Raw genomic sequence first — 23,542 nt, 5'->3', positions numbered from 1 at the left:
AAATGCCTAAATGACTTAGGAACTTAAGTTCCATTTTCAAAAGTGACTTAGGTGGTTAGGCATTTTAAAATACACAAGTCTTTTTACCTGGTTTATTAAACTTATACCAGCAGCCAGCCACCATAACCCCCACCCCATTCTGCAGATGGGTCTGATATTATACATTTTCAATTAGCTAGTAGCAGTGGAAGGTTGTTTTTCATATATGACATTTACCTTTATTTTCTTTATTCACGTTTCCACTTGTTAGGTTAGCCAGCCAACTTAAGGAAGGAGAAGTATTTACTGAAGAGACTGGTTTACTTCCAAATGTTGGTTTTACAGGAGAATCATAGCTAGTGGCTAATGGGTTTAGGACAAAATTATGCTGAAGTGTGGATTTCTCTCCGGGGAGTAAACTCTGCAAGACAAGTTGAAGACACCTAAGTGGCTTGCCCAAAGTCACAGAGGAAGTCTATGGAGGAACAGAGATAGCAACCTAGCCTATCACTTAATATTTTTCTTGGCATCTGTTATTGACACCTTAGAGCAGTTTTCAACTGGCCCGCCCGCTATACATCAGCAGTTCTGTCCTGTTCCCCACTAGGGGCTCTGCTTTAAGGATAGCCTACTACTCTGCTCCAATTCCACCCTGAGCTCCCAGCAGTTCCAGCCCATGTGCTCCCCCTGCCTAGTCCCAGCTGCAATGTCCCCATGCTGACACACGTCTGAGCACACCCTGCTACACAACTGCTGTTCCACCTCTGAGCATATGCACCTGAGGCCAGCACCTGCCAGCTTGGAGGATCCTCTGTTGCCAGGGAGTAAAAAGGCCTGCCTGGCAGGGAGCACTAGGGCCAAAGACACCAGAAGCCTTGGTGAACTGGATGTGGCGGGAAGGAAGGGAGAATGCCTTTACAACAGAGCCCCCAGTGGGGAGCAGGAAGTAATAGATACCAAGTGGAACAAATGGAAAATCCTCCCCTGCAGCTTCAGCACCTATACTGAGAGATAACCGCTTTCCCTTCACAGCTGCAAAGTATCCTTTGAGCCCATACATGCTAGGCCCGGGCAGGAGGGGTTCAGAAACAGGTCAGCACATGGATGCTGCAGGGGAATATAGGGGCTGGAGCCGACAGTAGACCATGAGCTAAGTAGTAGGGCCTTCCTTACAGCACAGCTCCCGGAGGGAAGCAGGAGATAAGAAAGGCTCTGTCTGGGGGGAGTCACCCCCTGATTCCCTGGGCCTCCCCCACTGCTCCCTGCTCAAACTGTACGAGGGATGCTCCTGTCTCCTACAATTACTCCTCCATCCTCAGGGCCCAAAATCCTGAATACCCAAGCGAGCACGGAGGACCCAATGCTCATTCAGCTCATGAGGATTTCTGGCTAACTGAATATCAAACATTTCCACTCCCAATAGAGTATCATTAAGATCAGTGACTAAAAAGTTTCACTGTGAAACTGCAGCTAAAATATCATTTCCTTTATCTGAATGCCCAGTTATCAGATGTCCCACAAGCCATATAGATAAACAGACTTCACCTGCATTTATTTTAGAAACTTTTCATTTACCTTTTTAACACACTGAAGCTACCCTATTGATACATTTCAACGTATAGTGGTACACTTTTAAACAGGCACTTATTGATTGCTTTATGTTGCATAAGCAAATAATTAACTGACATGCTTTTGCTAGTGTGCAAACACCCAAAGAGCCCTTTGGCCCGCCAAGATTTGGCCATCACCTTATCCAGCCAGAGAGAAAACAAATACATACTACTGCCCTAGAGTATTAAGGCTAAAATAATTTTCTGAAGTTCATGCTGCTTTTAAGTTTAAAACCAAAAAGTCAGACCTATTTTAATACTTGCTTGTAGAAGCCATAATTTAAGTATGGTCTTCTGCCTACCACATCCTCAAAACCAAAGGCCAGATACCCCATTGATTTCAATGGAACTATGCTGATTTACACCATTTGTGGAGCTGGCCTTTGGCAATTTGGGGGGGGGGGGGAGTGAGGGGGAAGAGGAGGGAGTGGGATGGGGAAGACGATTGCTAGCATCAACCCTGCCAAGTAACATATGCCGGGGGGGGGGGGGGGGGGGGGGGATTATTTCACAAGTCCAATTAGCAATAAAAACATGATAAATTTAAATATTTTTCATATGTAGTATGGAAACTACTCAACTTTCAGAAGGTCACTACCAAAAGGGAAGCATTTAATTTATTCCCAAGTACCTGTAAGTGTTTAAAAACTTAACAGAGTACTTCAAAACTAGACTAAAATTGTATAATGCAATTTAAAAAAGGACTAGCTTTGTGGATTGTGTTTTCAATAAGATGGTTATGTTTTCATAAACAAAAGCTATGTTTTAATTATAGGAAAGCTCTCTCTTATATCCCAGCCATTAAGATTTATTTGTTATCTAGTTAGCCTAAAATTCTTGTTAGAGACTCCATTACTGGAGTTTTATAAGGCATACGAGAATCTCTGAAGAAAGATTTTCATATCTTCTAGGAATTTAAACAGATTAATATTTTTAAGAACTCCAAATTTCCTCTGAACTGCTTATTTTAGATTTAACCTACTTTGTTGCATTATTTTGTCATTAAGTCTCCAGGACTCAAGGAGTTTCCTCTGTTCTCTTTCTGCACCCCACCACATTCCCTCACCCTTCCAGTCTAGAAGTTTCTTGAAAATATCTTCAGTACAATCCTCCTTTTCCTTTAGCAGTCAGTCGAAGAGAGCCGCAGAACGCTCAATGCCTTTAAAGAACTGGACACTTATCTTAAAAAAAAAAATGGGTCCCTATAAATAGACACCTAAACATTTTGCTAGTACATTTAAGAAAGTTTAACCAGTGAATATGCACACACATTAATATTGCACAAATCCACAGAATGGGATTTCAGAAGTGGTTGGTGTTGACCTAACTCCATACCCATTGAAATCAGTTATCACTGAGACTTTAATGGGAGCAGAGTCAGGCCAACACTGAGCACCTTTGAAAGACCCAATCATTGTTTCTCAAACTATGTGTATATATATAGCGTGAGACAGTGGCAATACCTGTTTTGGATCCTCCTTCAGATTTGGTTTTGATAGAGCCTTTAACTGCTTATTCGCACAAGGACAGTTTGCCTTTATTCCCCATTTTGCTCTTACAGAGTGAACAGTGTCACCAACATCATAGAGAGCTAAATGAGAAGAATCAGTAATGAGCTCATATTATCCAAATTAAACATACAGACTATCAAGATTCAATGTGGGTACACTCTGTAGCTAAAAGACGGTTAAGAGAGAAAGCATTTCCAAAATGGAAATGTGTCAGTTTAACTCATGCTTTGTTTATTAGGATTTAACTTTTTCAGAGAAATCAAGATACTTTTTGTACTTAAAATTAAATACTTTACACAAATAACACCAGCAAAACAAAATACAGAGTTAGTCTTTAAACACTGCTTCTTGGTAAACTGGCTGAACAATTTTATTACTCAAATCATTTTATCCTAGTCTATGGAGAAGCATTCTGGACTAGATCCAGTGGCCACTGAAGTCAATGGAATCTTTTCCATTCAACTAGCATTGGATCAGGCCCTATATGAGTAAACAACAGAACACTTGGTACTGTTTGCATATATTTCCACAGTAATTATTAGAATACCTTTTCCAGGAATTATCTGTGTAGGCATTAAGTTCTCTGGTTCATGTAACTGACCCTTCACACATTTAAGCCAGGAAAAAGTATCAGATGCACCATCTGCAAACAAATCATTTAAAATGACTAGTTAATGTATTCATTCAGTCTCTGAATAGCCACTTGTTTGTCCTTTAATAATTTCAGCATACAAGTTTATAAAAAGAGCTTTACAATAAGCCTATCCATTCATTAACATAATAGTTCAACAACTTAAGTCATTTTTAAGAAAGCAGGACACTGCACATTCTCACCTTCATGTATGCTTTTCTTTTTCATCCTGTAACAATCTACACACACTCCAAAGCCACACTTGGGGCAAACCCAGTGAAGGTTGAATATTGTGGTGTCACACACATCACACATTTCTCGAATGCCTCGAACTGCACGTTTCCAGGCTACTTGTCCTGTGGTAATTGACAGTCTAGTCAAAGTTAAAGAGTTAACTTGCAGCCCTATGGGTTTCGATTAACATACTTCAAAAATAATTACATTAGTATAACATATCCCCCATTGGCTCAAGAATTAATCTTGCCCCATCTCGGGGAGAATTTTAAGAGGAAGAATTACATGTCCGGAGGAGGAAGAGGAAACACTTCAGAGGCAGGTTTGAATCTATTCAAGGTTTTGCATGTAAGAAAAAATCCTGGGAAGACTGATTAGTGGACAGAGGGCAAACAAGGCTGTCAAAGGTGCACAATAAAGAGTAATCATATGGATACTATGACCTTGCCATGCGCACATATACATGTATGAAGAGAAACAATGCAGCCATTCCTTTAACCCATGCTGCACCTCTGGCTATACAATTATAGCTACAGGAAAAAGACATTGCTTAAACTGCAATTCTTCACTGAGGAGTAAAATGCCATAGGGTGTAAAATGTGTAAAATGCCATAGGGTTCCATATTTGTTGTCTTTTCATGGTTTCTAGTTTAAAAAGTATGCTCAGTTTAAGGTAAAATAAGAATAGTTTTTTCTAGCTGTCAGTCGTGTAATCTCAGAATAGACTCAGAAATTTGAACCGAGTTCTTTCCCTCATGCACATCTGCACCAGTAGAGGTTCCACAAACTAATTATCCCTTCAGCAACACCTGTTTAGTCCTTTGCCATCAGTGAAGTTTCAAAAAAGGTGCAACTGTGTAGGGCAATTCTGTTGGGGCTCAATCCTGCACCACTGAAGATAATGAGAGTTCTATTATCGACTTCAATGGAAGCAAGATGAGGCCCTTGATATACAAAAAGGAACAGAAGCCACATCACTCAACTGTGTTAGCCCCCTATTGCTACCAAGAACAGAAAGCAATAAAAACTTATTTTGTCTCTAAATTAGTAGATCTGACTGAATATACACAGGCAGCAGATAAGTAGAGTAGAAAAAGTACCATTTTTACATCATCACTTTCTATAACAGAACTGCACTTCAAGGTTTTTTCTAGAAAGGGAGGAGAGGTCAGGCCAATTGAGAGTATGAGACTCATGTGCAGAGCTGAATCCTGATAAGGGTCCAAGAGTACAGAGTTGCTTAACATTCATATCCACAAGTTTAAAGATATTATTACTTCCCACCACCAACAATCAAAATGGACATTTAATAAAGCTTTTAAAATGGCAACACCAAATGCATACAATCAATTTGCATGCAGGAAACAAGCTATGAAGACCTATTTTGAAAAGTTGAGTGAAAAGTCCTAAATGTTACATTTCAGAAGAGCTGCTCTTACTGTGTGGTTCTATTGTGGACATGACCTCCTTTTCAGATATCACCAGCCGGCAGAAGTGATCTCCAATGTTGGCTAGAATATACTTTGCAGTGTCTAGATCTAGACCCACAACATTTTTTGCTAAAGGCAGCCACAAGCTGATAGCCTCAGAGTCGTACTTGTCCGGCGTTAAGAAACCTTCTTCACGCAGCAATCCATGTCTATTGAACCGCAGCCTGTGGAGGAGAGAGGATGGGGATAACAAAAACAAAAAACCCAAATGTTGTCTACTAGCTCATTTCCACCTCTTCTAGTCTGTTACCCAGACACCTGCATACAACCATACAAGAAATTAACAGGATAACTGACAATGCTGAATATGATTTAATGGTTAGTATAGATCAGGATAAATTGTGTTCTCTATTATGTCAGAGAATCATGATTAAGCCATGCTCACTGAGGAAGAAATTCAGTTTTTGTTGTGCCCTTCGCATTTTAAGCCAGGAAATCTAAAGAATCCAATTAGTGAGAATCTTAAATGCATTTGCAATATAAGACATGCACTTTAGGGCTGTAGCAAAGATTTCTCATTGTATTAGTGGTGCACAGCTCAAACTTGATTCAAACCCTAACACAGCAGGAAACTGAATATCTTAAACATAACCAATAAAACAATTATGGCTAACTTGGAAAGCAGGTCAGTAGACAAAAGAACGTCTACTTTCCAGAAGGTTTTGTATTTAGATTTACCAGTAGGAAAATCTAGGGGGAAAAATATTTAACTATTGACAACACAGAAAAAGAAATATATTAAAGAAAACTTTACAAATCACATGCTAAAAGTGTTCATTAATAGGGCTCCTTTACAAACTATCCATGAAATCTCAGTGAAAGACAGCTGCTTCTGAGGTGGAACAACCAACAGGTGCTCAATATGCTGCATAAAAATGGCAAGGAAGTTAGTTCAAAAGCAAAAAAAAACAAACACACACAAAAAAAACTGCTACCCGTTACTCTTCCCATGAATTAAGAGTGCTGTGGGATCTTTAACATCCACACAGAGGAGATGGGACCACCATTTTTAAAGTTCTAATTGAAAAGACTCAATGTAGTTGAATCTCAACATCTACCTTGAAGCGATGAGTTAACATTACTTAGCTTTAAAACAACTGTGGTATTTCAGGCATAATATTAAGCCACCTTTATTAAATCACCAGTAAGCAATATTGGTCTTAAATGTCTTGTTCTCATGTTACACTTTTTTCTTACTTCTCCCCTTCAATCCTCCCTCCCCAAGAGCTCACAGAGCTATAATACTTCTTCCACTAGAAGGTGTGCAGGAAATTAAGCCTGTAACGCAACAGTAAAACAGGGAGATTTTTCCAGCCCCAAATCTTCATTCAAGGAGACTAGGACTTCAATGTTTGTTTTTAAATTTAATCAAAAAGTGAGCTCTCTCTACACAGCACTACACATGCGTCACTTTATGCAACAAAAGAATGATACAATCCATGCCCCATAAAGTTTAACACAAGAAAAACAAAACTAGTAAGGACAGACATGACAAAATCATTGGGAATGAGATGAATATAGAAAGATTTCATGAAAGGGGAGAGATTTATGTAGGATTTGAAAGAGGGGATATTTTCAGGAACCTTGCATAGTCTGCATTTCTGCAGAAAAAACCTATACCTTCCCTCCCAATTGTACTCCGAAATTTAAGCTGTCCTTTAAAAATATTTCTCTAGTTCCTGACAACCACCTTCATGACAGACACCCCTGGGTATTGAATCAGGAACCTCTGGAACTCAAAGCATGAATCTCTACAGCTTGAGATAAAAGAGCCAGGCTCCCAAGCAGGCAGCTGTAACAGACTCAACCTCTCTGGATCAGGCATGGCCGGGGGGGGGGGGGGGGGGGGGGGGGGGGGGGGGAGGGGGGGGTGTTCCACACCAGACAGAGTGACCATTTGGTTTAACTTAGGGCTAGTCTACACTAGCAAGTATACTGTGGGAGACTGTATCAAAAGCTTTGCTAATGTCAAGCAACAACACGTCCACTGCTTTCCCCCCATCCACAGAGCCAGTTATCTTGTCATAGAAGGCAATTAGAAGGAGAAATAGAAGGATATCATGTATCTCTTCAGGATCATCCACTGAGCTGACCTGGGTGGTCTCTTACTCCTATTTTATAGCTTCTCCCTACTTGAGTTCTGAGTGGCTCAGTTCTCAAAGTACAAATATTTAGGACTTCACCCATGGAAACTTACTCTAGCTATAGCATACCCTCCTAAATAGCAAAAAGATGTACCAAATCTAGTGTAAAGGCTTTATTTAATTGTAAATAAACATGTTCTAACCAACCCAATAAGAATGCACCTTTCTTTAGAAAATAACAATTACAAAATAAAACATTGATTTAAAATCACTGATTTTAATTAAGACTTTCCACTTGGTAATTTAAATTATCTTGATTTAAAATTAATCCATCCTACACTGAGAACACAGTATGTATCACGTAAGCCACTGGACAGCTGTCAAGGTTATTAATTGACCTCAGATGCATTTGAAACAGTGACTTAGAGGTGATTGGCTGTAGGATCTCCAAAGCCATTGTAGGCCAGGATTTAAAAGAGACTAAAGATAAACTACTGAGCACTCTGCACTTTTTTTTTTATATTATTATTAAAGTCAGACAGGTGCCCATTTATGCCTAACTTTAGGGTTGTTTTTTTTTTTTTTTTTAAGTCTTTGATTGAGTCATCTTAAATCTGTTTGTACAGCTAAGAATATCAGCATCCACATATTTTCAAAATTGCTCTCACCTCCTGAAGTGAAAGAATCTGCAAAACACAGTGGAGTCTTTTTGCTCTTTGTTTTTCCGGTAGCTGTCCAGGCGGCATTCCCTGCACTTATGCAGGTGAGGTGCAATGTTATTGCAGGAACCATCCTGCACAAAAGCTTCCCCACTTTGCTGCAGCTTCTTAACTTTACAAGCATCTGTCAAGACTGACCTGTGAACAATTACTGCAGGAAAAAAAAAATAGTGCAGGTTAAACAACTTCAACTAGTCACTCAGACTCCCATTCGCTTACCCTATGCATCTCTGTTAAAGCTGTAGCTGCTTTTGTTAAGTTACTTTAACTTTTCACCCTATACCTCAAATTAATCTTAACATATTTTGAAGTTGGTTGCTTATTACAGAGCATAAACTTCTTTTCAAGTTTTCTGACAATAAGGTCATAGTCAGGGACCCATTTTTTGTTACAACCCTGCAATTTACCCCTTCCCACACAACTGCATTCCAGAACCTCAGCTTTTGTTTGTTTTTAAATTATGTTTCTGCAGACATAATAGCTAGTTGCAACCTTGAACACAGGACCAGAGTGTAAACAGATGTAACTATGTCTTTTGGAGTCTTCAAAGAGCCTGAAATACTTCTGAGAGATATAAATTGCCCCATTCATCTCAGTGAAATCCCCAGTGACTCCATAATTCTGCTGCTGCAGTCAGACATTTTTCAAAAGCATTATGGAATTCAGTATTTTACTACAGTCAGTGTTCAGGACACCCTCCTCCACCCTGCCCCCCGGCCTTCATGCCCAGCTGGGATCCACCTGCAACTGTTGCTTGCTCTGCACCTTTCCCCACAAGACAGAGAACTGAGTCACAGTGTCTACTACATGACCTGTTCCACAAAGCCAGGCAACAGGGGGTCAGGGAGCCAGAGCTGGATTTCTGTGGTCTGACTGCAAACTCAATGATCAGCTAAGCTTCCTGGAGGACAGTGCAGCAGCCCAGGTCCATGGAGCGGAGTCACTGAATCCAGCTACAAGCTTCCCCATTCTCTGGCACACAGAGTGGGAAGGAGAGAAAAGTTCCTCTAAAGAACATTGCAGGACCTTAGTGAGTGGCAACTGGGCCACCTGGAAAGCACAGCTAAAAAACCCATCAACTAATTTTGTCAATGAATTATTTTCAACTGTGAGCTTGACTCGTATGAGTGTGTATGGAGGTGGGAGTGTGGAAGGATAGAAATGAAAGGTAGAATAAATTAACATTGCCTTAGAATTTAGGGATTGTTGCTGTAGCATTTGGTCCCATTCTGCCATGGAGTAGGAGCCCTATTCGTAAGTTATCCTCACTTTTGCAACCCTTCTTCCCTAATGTAGCCTAACAGAATTTTGTTCGGATTAGATTTGCGATGATGAAAAAGTATTTTTTCCTTATGACATGCATATCTAATCCTATCAAGACCTTAAATATCTTTTCCCAAGACTTACTCTGTATACATAATCTGAAAATTGGGTATAAATTTTAGGAGCCCCCATCATACTCCTTGAGTTCCTATTCTAGAAGTGAAATCTAGGTGTTTCACTAACTCAGACATCAAGACTGCAATTTCGTAAGATTCCTTATCCTATTAACACATTTTTCTGAAATTTCTAAGCAACTTTATATACAATAATTCTCTGTTGATATCACAGCTCCAGATATACTTGCCATTGTTGTGGACTTTACTGGTGCTCCCAGCCCTAGAGCCTTCGTTTTCATTTCTCTCACATGAAATCTCATTTGAGTTTCCTCTGACTGAGGAACACGCAGAAAAGGAGTTTTCTGCCTTGTTTCCTTTGCAGCTGCTTTGTAATTTAATCTCATGCCCAGCAAAAAGGCTAACAGAAGCATCGGATGTTGAGGGTTTACAATCAAAGATTTTCTGCAGTTCTGATATGCCATTAAGCCTGGATGTTACTCTGGAAGAACTGTCTAGGTCCTGTGTGGATTTTATAGGAACATGCTCCTTTGGGAAGTTTGTCATTGGCTTGGTAAAAGATTTGTGGACGTTTTTCAAGTCACTTTGTTTTTCATTGTGTGTGTCAGTCAAAGATGGCGATCTTGAGGTCTTCAAAGAGGTATAGTTACTATTCTGATCATTAGGAGTTTTAGTTTGTTCTTTCGATAGAAACTCTGCTTTATGGAAGACCGTCAGATTTTCTTTTGACATTTTCACCGTCGTATTAAGACAAGAAGGATGTTCTTCTGGTAAATTCTCTTTGCAAATGCTGAAATGTACAATATGCAGTAATAAGACCTAAAGAGAAACTCAAACCATAACTGAATGCATCGGCTCTCCCAAGCTTTTCAAAGGAACCAGAGTTTACATAGGTAAAATAGGAAGTTAATCATGGATGCTAGCAGTTAAGATTAAGAATTCAGAAAAGTTTCACATACCAAATACCTTAAAAAGAGATACACAAACAATGAAAAACCACAAGGGGATTTTAAGATACTACAACTACTGTTCCTTCTGGGCTCCCGTGCCAACTTGTTGACTGTGTACCTCCCCCACCACAGAAGTTACAAGTACCTATTTATAAAAAGATAGTGTTTCTCTCCCCACTGTTGCTATGTGAAAGACCTACATAAACATGGGAAACGATCAATAGCTAAATGCAAGTTATGTTTTAGTCAAACAAGTTATTGGACTCAATACAGGATAACTGCGTGAACACTAATGGTTTATGATATACAGGAGGCCAGACTATATGAACTACTGGCCCCTTCTGGCCTTATATATTAAAAAAACCCACACACAACCACCCTCTATTAAGCTATATAGGAAAACAGTGAAAATGGTTCAGCAGAAAGTTCTGTTAAATGCACATAGTAAGCTTTTTTTTTTTTTAAGATTTTTTTTTCAGTTACAGTAATCTTAAATAGCATGGATAACAGGTTAAATCTGGATAATGGAATGTTAAATAGCACTTAAGAGAATCTTGTTTCCTACTATGCCATTTTCTATAAGAAGCACTCTTCTCCTATTGTGACAGGAGAATCAGGGAGACGGGGCAGAGCTTGATGCCTGGAACACTAAGTCAGGACTGAAGTGCAGTTACACTCTAAAGAATGTTTAGTACCTTTGTAAAAAGAAAAGGAGTACCTGTGGCACCTTAGAGACTAACCAATTTATTTGAGCATAAGCTTTCGTGAGCTACAGCTCACTTCATCGGATGCATACTGTGGAAACTGCAGAAGACATATACACAGAGACCATGAAACAATACCTCCTCCCACCCCACTCTCCTGCTGGTAATAGCCCATCCAAGGTGACCACTCTCCTTACAATGTGTATGAGAATCAAGGTGGGCCATTTCCAGCTCAAATCCAGGTTCTCTCACCCCGCCCCCCCCCCCCCAAAAAAACACACACACAAACTCACTCTCCTGCTGGTAATAGCTTATCCAAAGTGACCACTCTCCCTACAATGTGCATGATAATCAAGGTGGGCCATTTCCAGCACAAATCCAAGTACCTTTGTGTGTTCCAGATCTACTTTGCTCAGTCAACATATATTTCAAACTAATAGTGCCATAAATTTAGCCTTTCAGATTCCAGATCCCCACGTCCATGCAATACAAACAGAACTTTTAACAATTCTTTTGATTCATTGGTCATTTCCTTAATTGTATCTAGCTGCTTTTACATCTCTATATTGGATCTGCCAGGCTACCATGAGTAAGATTATTTGGATCAGAAAATAGATATGCCTGATTACACACAGGGAACAAACCTCTTGATTAATTTGCTTTCCTCCCCTACTCCAAAAAATAAAGTCACTTGGACTGTATTTGCATTTGTAATTAGGTTAGCAACATTCCGTATACGAGACGGAACTCCCATAAGGGTATGTATACAACACATACGCTTTATGGTAGCATGTAGAGTACATACACTAAATATTCCTCTAGCATGGGTATAAACAGCAGTGTGGACAGTGAGGCACTGTATAAAGACACTCCTGAACCCTGTGAGTATGTATCCTACACTGCTTTCTACAAGCCTAAGCAGTGCCTTCCCCCACCCACAGTGCTATTTTTAGGAACATATAGAATGCTAGAGCCTTTTCACTTACATGTAGCTACACACCGCAGCGTGGACGCAGCCTGCTTTTCACTGTAGTGTGTAACGATACATGCCCTACCAGCTTGCCACCAGTGACTTGCAGTGTAGACACAGCCTATGAAGCCTTCACTATTGAATCATAAAGGATAGTCTTGTGACTAAACAGCTGACTGAACCAGAAAAATCTGGATTCTGTTTCAAACTCTACACAGGCTTCCTGTGTGACCACAAGCAATTCATGTAACTATTCTATACTTCAGTTTCCTGATCAGCAAAAGGGGAATAATATTTTCCTAATGTCAAAGAAGAGTTTAGAAGCTTCATTAAATTAAAATTCTTGTAAAGTGCTTTAAGAATTTACTTTCAGCATAAAAAAAAGTGTTATAGAAGTATATTTTATTACATCAGGCTTATCTTTATAAGATGCAAACACCCCAGAAAAGTGGAAAAAATTGTAACTTGTGTCATTGGAGAAGGGTAGAATGAACATAAGAAAACTCCCCCCTTGCCAGGTCTGCAACTCACGACAATTCTGAAATTAAACGTATCAAAGTCCATCTACAAGCCAAGAACACAATTTCTATTCACTGTAACAATCAACTGCAGGTAAACTAATCTCCCTCCCTATTTACAATATGCCTACTTTGGTGCTTTTCATTTTAGAGTCTAAGACACACTAAGTAATTTAAAGCAATGAAGCCACAAAATACATCCAGGCATTATCCCCCGCTTTACAGATGGATAAACAGAGGCACTGGATGGTTAAACTATTTCCTTAAGGTCACAAGCTGAGTCAACAGAAAGTGGCAGAAATACAACCCAGAGGTAATTATATATTCAGGGCAATTGACAAAAATCAGTCAGATATGTCTCACCCACACCAATAGTCGAGGGGTGGGGGTAGGGAAGCTTAGTTACCATGATTTCTTTAAAAAAACCCACCCTTAGTCTACTTTGTATAAAATATTATTATTCTGCTGTATTTTTCCCCCCCACAGGTTAAAAAACCCCAAAGAGAGTCACCACTTACCCCTGAGGAGTTTCTGCGCCAACATTAGGAGGTGAGTTAGCTGGCTGAGGCATGCCCTGGTTCCTGAGGTCTTTGCTAGCAGGGGTTGCAGGCGTACACCCTAGCAATGTTTCACCAAACACTGTTGGTACTGACTGCACGTGACTCAGACTATGTGATACCTGAAACAGATGTCAGAGTCAACAGAAAAATTCAAAGCCAACACACGAGAAAAATATATCACTTCTATGACTCTACCATGCCCACTTAAATAAATACATAACACTCCTGTTTCTATGCCCAAGAATTATATTCACCTTTTTTGCAACCGCACCATATTGTTGGCTTGTATTCACCTGGTAATCCACTATACCCCCCAAGATCCTTTTCAGCAGGACCACCACCTAGCCAGTTATTCTCCATTTTGCAGTTGTGCATTTCATTTTTCCTTCCTAAGTGAAGTACTTGGAACTTGTCCTTATTGATTTCATCAGTTGATTTCAGACCAATTCTTCAATTTGTCAAGCTCTTTCAATTCCAATCCTTTCCTCCAAAGTGCCTACAACCCTGCCAGCTTGGTGTTGTCTATATAAGTACATCAGAAGCAGGAAGCCTGCTAAACAACCAGTGGGACCCCTGGACAACCGAGATACAAAAGGAGCACTTAAAGACGATAACGTCATTGCAGAGAAACTAAATGAATTCTTTGCTTCAGTCTTCATGGCTGAGGATGTTAGGGAGATTCCCAAACCTGAGCTATCTTTTGTAGGTGACAAATCTGAGGAATTGTCACAGACTGAAGGGTCACTAGAGGAGGTACTGGAATTAATTGAGAATCTTAACAGTAACAAGTCACCGGGACGAGATGGCATTCACCCAAGAGTTCGGCAATTTCACATTTGAGTTCTTTCAGAACTATTAACTATGGTTTGTAACCTGTCCTTTAAATCAGCTTCTGTACCCAAAGACTGGAAGATAGCTAATGTAAAGCCAATATTCAAAAAGGGCTCTAGAGGTGATCCCGGCAATTACAGACCGGTAAATCTAATGTCAGTACCAGGCAAATTAGTTGAAACAATAGTAAAGAATAAAATTGTCAGACACATAGAAGAACATAAATTGTTGGGCAAAAGTCAACATGGTTTCTGTAAAGGGAAATCATGTCTTACTAATCTATTAGAGTTCTTTGAAGGGGGTCAAACAAACATGTGGACCAGGGGGAATCCAGTGGACACAGTGTACTTAGATTTCCAGAAAGCCTTTGACAAAGTCCCTCACCAAAGGCTCTTACGTAAATTAAGTTGTCATGGGATAAGAGGGAAGATCCTTTCATGGATTGAGAACTGGTTAAAAGACAGGGAACAAAGGGTAGGAATAAATGGCAATTATCAGAATGGAGAGGGGTAACTAGCAGTGTTCCCCAAGGGTCAGTCTTAGGACCAATCCTATTCAACTTATTCATAAATGATCCGGAGAAAGGGGTAAACAGTGAGGTGGCAAAGTTTGCAGACTGTACTAAACTGCTCAAGATAGTTAAGACCAAAGCAGACTGTAAAGAACTTCAAAAAGATCTCACAAAACTAAGTGATTGGCCAACAAAATGGCAAATGAAATTTAATGTGGATAAATGTAAAGTAATGCACACTGGAAAAAATAACCCCAACTATACATACAATATGATGGGGGCCAATTTAGCTACAACTAATCAGGAAAGATCTTGGAGTCATCGTGGATAATTCTCTTAAGACATCCACGCAGCGTACAGTGGCAGTCAAAAAAGCAAATAGGATGTTAGGAATCATTAAAAAAGGGATAGAGAATAAGACGGAGAACATCTTATTGCCCTTAAATCCATGGTACGCCCACATCTTGAATACTGCGTACAGATGTGGTCTCCTCATCTCAAAAAAGATATACTGGCATTAGAAAACGTTCAGAGAAGGGCAACTAAAATGTTTAGTGGTTTGGAACAGGTCCCATATGAGGAGAGATTAAAGAGGCTAGGACTTTTCATCTTGGAAAAGAGGAGACTAAGGGGAGATATGATAGAGGTATATAAAATCATGAGTGGTATGGAGAAAGTTATTTACTTGTTCCCATAATATAAGAACTAGGGGCCACCAAACGAAATTAACGGGCAGCAGGTTTAAAACAAAAGGAAGCTGTTGTTCTTCACACAGCGCACAGTCAACCTGTGGAACTTCTTGTCTGAGGAGGTTGTGAAGGCTAGGACTATAACATGGTTTAAAAGAGAACTGGATAAATTCATGGAGGTTAAGTCCATTAATGGCTATTAGCCAGGATGGGTAAGGAATGGTGTCCCTAGCCTCTGTTTGTCGGATGGTGGAGATAGATGGCAGGAGAGAGATCACTTTATCATTATCTGTTAGGTTTATTCCTCTGGGGCAACTGGCATTGACCACTGTCAGTAGACAGGATACTGGGCTGGATGGACCTTTGGTCTGACCCAGTATGGCCATTCTTATGTTCTTATTTTATAACTATACTCTCCACTTCATTATCCAAGTCATTAGTGAAAATACTGACTAGTACTGGACCAAAGACTGACCCGTTCAGGACCCCACTAGCAGCTCTCCTATTTTGACAGCAAACCATTGATAACTACTCTTAAGTATGGTCTTTCAGTTATATACCTGCCATATAGTAAATTAATCTAGACCACATTTCCCTAGTTTGCTGATGGGAATGTCACGTAGCACTGTGTCAAGAGCCTTACTAGAATCAAGATACGTCTCATCTACCACTTTCTCCCTATCCAATAGGCCAGTAACCCTATGAGGGGGAAATTAGGTTGGTTTAGCATGATTTGTTCTTGACAAATCCATGCTGGCTATTCCTTATAACCCTATCATCATGCTAACAAATTCATTGTTTAAAAAGTTGTTCCAGTATCTTTTCGGGTATATAGGTAGACTTACTGTCCTCTTTACTCCCCTTTTTAAAGACAGGTACTATATTTGCCCTTCTCCAGACCTCTGGGACCAAATGCACCCTCCATGAGTTCTCGAATAATCACTAATGGTTCCAAGATGAGTACTTCAGGAACTAGCTAAAGCACTCTAGGATGAATTTTGTCAGGCCCTGCTGACTTTAATACATCTATATATTCTTCAACTTGTCTTTTCTTATTTCCTGCCCCCTTATTGTTACAATAATATATCATGTTATATCTTTGCAACCCACAGCACACAAGCATTTCAGAAAAATGGATAACGTGTTAAGAAGTTAGAAGAAACTTCTAAAGGAGACTAGAAAAGTCAAGTATTTCAGATAACTGCCAGCTGACATGCCACAGCTAATTTTCCTCTAAAGCAATTAAGAGCTATTAATGTTGACAACTTTCAGAACTCATCTGGAAACCTACACTGGTACAAAAAGCCCTCAAGAATTTAAGTCGGATAAGTAATTTTATTAGTTTGTGTTAATTCTTCCATACAATCCAAACGTATAGAATTTTCTGTAGTATAGAACCCCCCCATAAGAAGATTCTAGGTGTAGAGATAGTCAGCCTTAGACACACGGGACCCCAGTAACAAGCAAGTGCTGAGAGAATGCGGAATTGGTCAACGCTCTGCTGATGTGGCAACTCATGGTGTCAGATGCCATCAGATGGTCAAGGGACATCTACATAGAACACATCACTGGATGTCAGCAATACCAGGAGGGATGAGCTGGAGTGCCAATGAGAAGCACAGGTCAGGAAAGTAACAAATACTTTCCTCATGGACTGTATTTTCTAAATGGACAACCAACCTAATTCTCAAATTACTGAGGGACAATCTCTACTCATTGATATACTTTACTTTCCACAATCAAATCTCTATACAACTTTTCATGAGTGATGTACCTGAGTATTCAGGTTCTAATATCTAAACTGTAAAATCTAGTTTAAACTGTTAAATCTAGTCACCTAAATTTGGGTTATTGCTGATTATGTACTCTATGTATCATATGACTTTTAAAAACTAAACTTTATATCTATGGATAATCTAAGCACTATACCCAGATGTACAGACACTTTTCCCAACCTACGTATTACATATATATTTTTATTAGCGTTAATAAAAATTGTAAATCTCTGTGCCTAGTTATGAAACCACTGCCAACAGTTCAGAACACAGCAGCTTGTCCACTCAGAAGCAAAAGCCACAGAGAGCACTGACCACTAGCTCCTTGTGGAATATGGGGTCAAATCCACAATATCTATGTCACTAACTTCAAAACTTTCCATGGGACTGTGCTAAGTCACCGCCTCATGCTGTGGAATCATCTCCTCCTAAGACAGCTACATTACAATAAAACAAAGGGAGCTGTCAATCCTCATTACTAAGTGCTAGTCTACAATGAAAATTTACAGTGGCACAGCTACGTCTGTCAGGGGTGTGAAATATTCACACCCTGAGAGACATAGTTAAGCTGACTTAGCCCCCAGCATAGACAGCACTACCTCAAACGGAAGAATTTTTCCATTGAACTAGCTATCACCTCTCAAGGAGGTGGATTACCTACAGCGACAGGATAACCCCGCCCATCACAGTAGTAAGTGTCTACACTGAAGCACTATGGTACTGCAGCTGTAGCATTTTAAAATCGTAGACAGCCTAAAACTCATGCTCGCTCAGAAAATGGCCCCCGAATCTTGAACTCAATCCCAGAAGTCACCAGGACAGTCTTACTTACCTTCAGAGCAAAATACAAAATCCAGTTCTTTGATCTATACTTCCCATACCACCGCCACATTTAAAAAAATAAAAACAAAACAAACAGGAGTTCAGTTATTGCTGACCGGAAAGAAGAGAAATATCAGCTTCCATGCTTTTTGGAAGGTGCTCAGATATAATGATAGACATCTTATAGCAGGGGCAGTCAATAGGAAGACTGCGGGCCAAATTCAAACCACCAGCTACTTTTGACCGGACTGCAAAATCTTTTTTATTTACTTATCATTGTTATTGCAGTGTGGAAAAGTGTTTCTCTGGAGCCTGGACCTTCACTGACCAAGAAATTTGGACCTTTACAAAAAATAAATTGACTACCCCTGCCTTATAGGAATCCAGATAACCCCTCCAGAGTTCTGGGGTAACTAAAGTATCCTCCTTCCAAAGACTACAGTGAAAAGTTTCCACCTCAGACAGAAGTGACTATATTTCTGATATCACTACTGTACTTTAGCAGTCTCTACTAAAAGTGTCTGACCATGAAATGGACCTATATAGCTGGCTTGACAAAGGACTGACCACATGGCTACAGTAACCTATGCACAGAAGCAAGATGGTACAGAGATAACCCCTAGACCTCCCAGAAGGCCCGTCCCTCCTCCACAAAAAGCAACTAGATCTGATGAGGCTAATCACATGGTCATTTGACAGGTTTCAGAGTAACAGCCGTGTTAGTCTGTATTCGTAAAAAGAAAAGGAGTACTTGTGGCACCTTAGAGACTAACCAGTTTATTTGAGCATGAGCTTTCGTGAGCTACAGCTCACTTCATCGGATGCATAGCATATCGTGGAAACTGCAGAAGACATTATATACACACAGACCATGAAACAAAACTTCCTCCCATCCCAAAATCAGATTCTTGACATCTGATTTGTGTCCATTTATTCTTTTACGTAGAGACTGTCCAGTTTGACCAATGTACATGGCAGAGGGGCACGTAAAAGAATAAATGGACACAAATCAGATGTCAAGAATTATAACATTCATAAACCAGTCGGAGAACACTTCAATCTCTCTGGTCACGCAATCACAGACATGAGGGTCGCTATCTTAAAGCAAAAAAACTTCAAAACCAGACTCCAGCAAGAAACTGCTGAATTGGAATTCATTTGCAAATTGGATACTATTAATTTGGGCTTGAATAGAGACTGGGAGTGGCTAAGTCATTATGCAAGGTAGCCTAACCCCCCCCCCAAGACGTTCTGGTTAAACTTGGATTATTGCTGTGCACATTGTAAGATAAGTTATTGCCAGCAGGAGAGTGAGTTTGTGTGTGTGGTTTTTGGAGGGGGGGGGGGTGAGAAAACCTGGATTAGTGCTGGAAATGACCCACCTTGATTATCATGCGCATTATAAAGAGAGGTTTCAAAGAGGGATGGCCTGGGATTTGTGCTGGAAATGGCTCTACTTGATGATCACTTTAGATAAGCTGTTACCAGCAGGAGAGTGGGATGGGAGGAAGTTTTGTTTCATGGTCTCTGTGTGTATATAATGTCTTCTGCAGTTTCCACGATATGCTATGCATCCGATGAAGTGAGCTGTAGCTCACGGAAGCTCATGCTCAAATAAACTGGTTAGTCTCTAAGGTGCCACAAGTACTCCTTTTCTTTTTATGGTCATTTGAAGGGCTGTTCTATAGCTATACCATTATTCTCCATATCCAAATCATCCAGGCCTTTGGCCTTCGAGACAGCTTTCTTGGATCTTAGCTAGGCTTGGTGGACCACTCAAATGCATCTGGCTCAGAAAAACATGAAAATATTAGAAAAGCTGCCAGATTCTCCCTTTGCAGAACATACAATGTCTCTGCAAGACTGGTACACTCCTGTCTCGTAGCAAAAAATCTGAGCAGTCAAGCAGGTAAGTTACAGGGTAAAGTTACCATTGAATTTTTCCTCTTTTCCTAGGTATTTTTCTAAGCTAGAGAAACCCTGATCTTTAAATTTCTCTCTAGATAACCAGCAAGAAAAGTCTGCACACAGGAAAAAGACACCCACAAGATTGGAAGTAGACAAACTCCTTTTACGAATGAGAAAGTGATCTCACCCAAAGGCTCAATTATATTGTTCTCTGTCTTCTAGTAGAGAGAACTACACCCACTTCTGGACTAGCACAGAAGTGTGAGTGCGAAGCTGCTCTACTCTGAAAAGTTACAGCGGCAGCGCTACATCACTCAGGGGTGTGAAAAATCCATATCTCTGAGACAGTCAAGTCAACCTAACCCCCAGCATAGACAATGGTAGGACGATGGAAGAATTCTTCTGTCAACCTAGCTACCATTCTCTCAGGGAGGTAGGTTATCTACACTGACAGAAGCATCCCTTCTGTTGCTATAATTGTCTAAACTGAAGCGCTACAGAGGCACAGCTGCACCACAGAAGCTGTAGCATTCTAAGCGTAGACATAGCATAGTGGGTCAGTAAATTGAGGCCATCTAGTCCTCTTCTTTAACAGCTCAATGACAAAGTTACAATAGTGAAAATAAGCCATAGTTACCTCAGAGCAGGACTTTATATGTTTGGCATCAACATTTCCTTTATCATCAGATGATTTTCTTTTCATACCCCCATTTCTCTTAGATTTGCCTGAAGCATTGAAAGTGATTAAATTAGTATGTTTCCAACATTGAAAACTACTTCAAACAGCAAAAGGCCAATAAATAAAAGGTCTTACCACACTTGTCATGGCTGTCATGTATGATTTCAACATGAATCAATTCTGGATCAAGAGTTTTTAAAGCTGGAATCTTAAGGGAAAATGGAGTAAGCTTTTTTAAAAAGACAATTTGTGTAAGAGGTTTTAGATTAGATATTTTCACAACTCAGGGGAGACTAATAAAGCAGTTTTAAACAAACAAACAGAAGTATGATACTCTAGCTATGGAACAACAGAGTAAGCTTCTGGTCTGAAAAACCTTGACTCTGTGGAACTTCAAGTTCAAATTTTAACAAGGATGACTCAATCCTCCATTCCAAGTTAGATAAATTGTATGTATGCATGCATTTTCAGAAGGCAGTCTCCAAGACATGGTGCTGCAAACTCTGTACACATAGAGATGCTAAAATAGGGGTTTCCCCAACTGTTAGGCCAAAAGAGAAAATCCCAACCCCTGCTCTCCCACTAGTGTGCAGTGAGCCATTTGCTATCCTTCCACGCACATCAGTAGCACTGTGCATGCAGTATAAAGTGCTCTAGGATCCTTTGGAATGAAGCATGACATAAAATACAAGGTATTATTCCAGCTGGTTAACCCTACTATGGAAAAGCAAGGATAGAATTACCTAGATATAAGGAAGGTGTTTTAATTCTTTTTATCTACCCATGTTGCATCAGTTGCTTCTTTACCTCCTGACAGTTGACTTCCAGAGTCCTTGTAGTTGGATTACCATTTACAACAGTTGCTGTGAACCACTGGGTAGATGGATCCAAGCTATAAATCCTTACTTTTGAACCAATTACATTCTTACCACCTTTAAAAAACAAAAAACATGCTTCAGAGAGTGGGAAGATGGGGGCACACACATTATGGTAACTTTCATTACATATCCACGTGTCAACACTAACTAGCCAGTAGCGCTATACACCAGAAAATAAGTAAATAGCACTGGAAGACAACAGGCAAAGTAACAATGTAGTTTTCAGATGCCTCCCTCTTGACCCCAGACACAGGGGACTAGTGTGGCTGGGAAAAAGGAGTGTGGCCAGGATACCTCCACATTCTGGTTAGTCCATATGCTGGAACAGCTTATTGGGTTTTCTGCTGCTATAATACACACTGGGGGCCATGCCACTCTCAGAATTCAGGAGTCAAAAAAATGGCAAGCACAGCTCAGCTGGACCTGGAGATTGAGCCCTGAGTGTCCGATTTGTGGAGTTCTTCCTCACTTTTATTGCTACTGTTTCAAGAGCTGCCATGTTACTTACTCCACTATACTAATTTTCTACCCAGAAGTAGATCATTTCCACTAGACACAACTTTTTTTTTTTTTTTTTTTTTTTTAAAACAAGAAAGACTTATAGGAAGCCAACAAATAAGAGATTACAGTTGGTGAGCTGCACTATAAACAATTTTAACTTGAATAGAAGGGACGTTCCTAATAAGTCTCCAATGCCTTTCAATTGAGCTATAGAATAGTGAAGGTTAAGATTTTGGATTTTTTTAAAAAGAAAAAAAAAAAGAGTGGGTGGCTAAAGTCAGGCACCTAAATAAGTCATCAGATTTTCAGAAGTACTGAGCAATCAAACAGCTCTCACCGAATTCCATGGGAACTGCTGAGTGCTCCGCACTGCTGAAAATCAGATGACTTTTTAGATGCCTGATGTTAGCCAGCCATTTTTTTTTAAAAAAAAGAGTCCTAGTTTCTAATTCTGCCCATTTTGGAGCATTTCATTATGGATGGTGGACAGCAAATCTATAAAATTGTTTTGGGAGAGGTAGACTACCCGATATTCTTCTATGAAAGGAAAGACTACTGGAGAGAAAAATCAAAACGGGATTTTTGCTAACAGATGATACTGTAAATACCACCAGTGCAGTGACCTCCAGTATCCTTCCACGAGATGGTATTCTCATACCTTGCATCAAGTGGCTTTCATCTAGATGTTTCATAATCAAAGCTTGAATTTCTTCATTAACATTCTGATCATCCATAAGAGAGTGTCTCAGACTGTCCACATCCTATTAGGATGAAAGCATTCAATGTAAATAGTTGCCAAGAGCACTAAATGTTTAATTTAAAAAAAAAATGTTTTTCCAACAGAAGCATGTTCAACAGCAAGAGATTATACTGTGAAGCTTCATATCTATCAGATGGTTCTGTTGTGTTTAAGAATTTGGTTTGTAATTTGTGCAGAAAAGAACAGAAAATAAACCAGTATTTCAAAAAATTAATAAGAATTAGTAAAACTTCCATTAGTACTTGTAGTGTGAGCACCCAAAGGCCCAAGTCAGAATCAATTCTCTATTATGCTAAGTGCTGTACAAAACACAGGGAGAGAATTCCTGCCCCCCAAACATTCTACAATCTTACCTAAAGCAGAATGCAAAAACCAAACAAAAGTGAAGCAGGGAGGGCATAGTACCTGAAATAAAGATCAAGGTGGCCTGGAGTAGCTAAATGTTAACAGATTATTGCTGTTTAGAGTTATACTCAAAGTGTAATGGGAGTTTATGATTTTGCCTGGCAACTCAGAGATAACCAGCCACTCCCATCTTTTTATGCTCTGAACTACCTCCCCATTAATTAATTTAGATGCACTCATCATCCAGACAGCATATCAGCACAGCAACTATCAATGCCACCTTAAGATGAGATCTGAAATACAGTTCCGAAGCATTAAAAATTCCACGGCACTCCATTATAGTTATGTTCTGCACAAAAGTCAACTCAAGTACATTTCGTCAGATTAAAAGCAGAGCTGGTCAGAGAATGAAGATTCATCAAGATGTTTCTGAAACAGTTAGACTTTGAACAAAGCGTTGATAGGAAACCAGGCAGGTTTCCCGTC

General features: G+C 39.8%; 1 protein-coding gene across 4 annotated transcripts in view; it reads right to left on the bottom strand.

Moving 5' to 3' along the window:
* KDM3A (lysine demethylase 3A) overlaps positions 1-23,542 on the bottom strand; it is a 46,697-nt gene that overhangs the window by 13,732 nt on the left and 9,423 nt on the right. For 3 of the 4 annotated variants that reach the window (XR_005225259.2, XM_007063710.4, XM_037898295.2), the window contains exons 4-15: positions 22,610-22,712; positions 21,380-21,504; positions 20,708-20,780; positions 20,531-20,619; positions 13,316-13,476; positions 9,886-10,445; positions 8,208-8,409; positions 5,405-5,619; positions 3,935-4,087; positions 3,648-3,743; positions 3,053-3,180; positions 217-400 (exon numbers count right to left, since the gene is read on the bottom strand). Coding sequence is in view for 3 of the 4 variants with exons in the window: in XM_007063710.4 (XP_007063772.2) it covers positions 217-400; positions 3,053-3,180; positions 3,648-3,743; positions 3,935-4,087; positions 5,405-5,619; positions 8,208-8,409; positions 9,886-10,445; positions 13,316-13,476; positions 20,531-20,619; positions 20,708-20,780; positions 21,380-21,504; positions 22,610-22,712 (2,089 nt within the window). In the remaining variant the exon portion in view is untranslated. The other variant, XM_027826174.3, reaches the window with a different exon arrangement.

Source organism: Chelonia mydas, chromosome 4 (assembly GCF_015237465.2).
Source record: "Chelonia mydas isolate rCheMyd1 chromosome 4, rCheMyd1.pri.v2, whole genome shotgun sequence".
Taxonomy (NCBI): domain Eukaryota; kingdom Metazoa; phylum Chordata; order Testudines; family Cheloniidae; genus Chelonia; species Chelonia mydas.
Note: the sequence above shows the minus strand (reverse complement) of the source record. Positions and strands in the feature narration are given on the sequence as shown.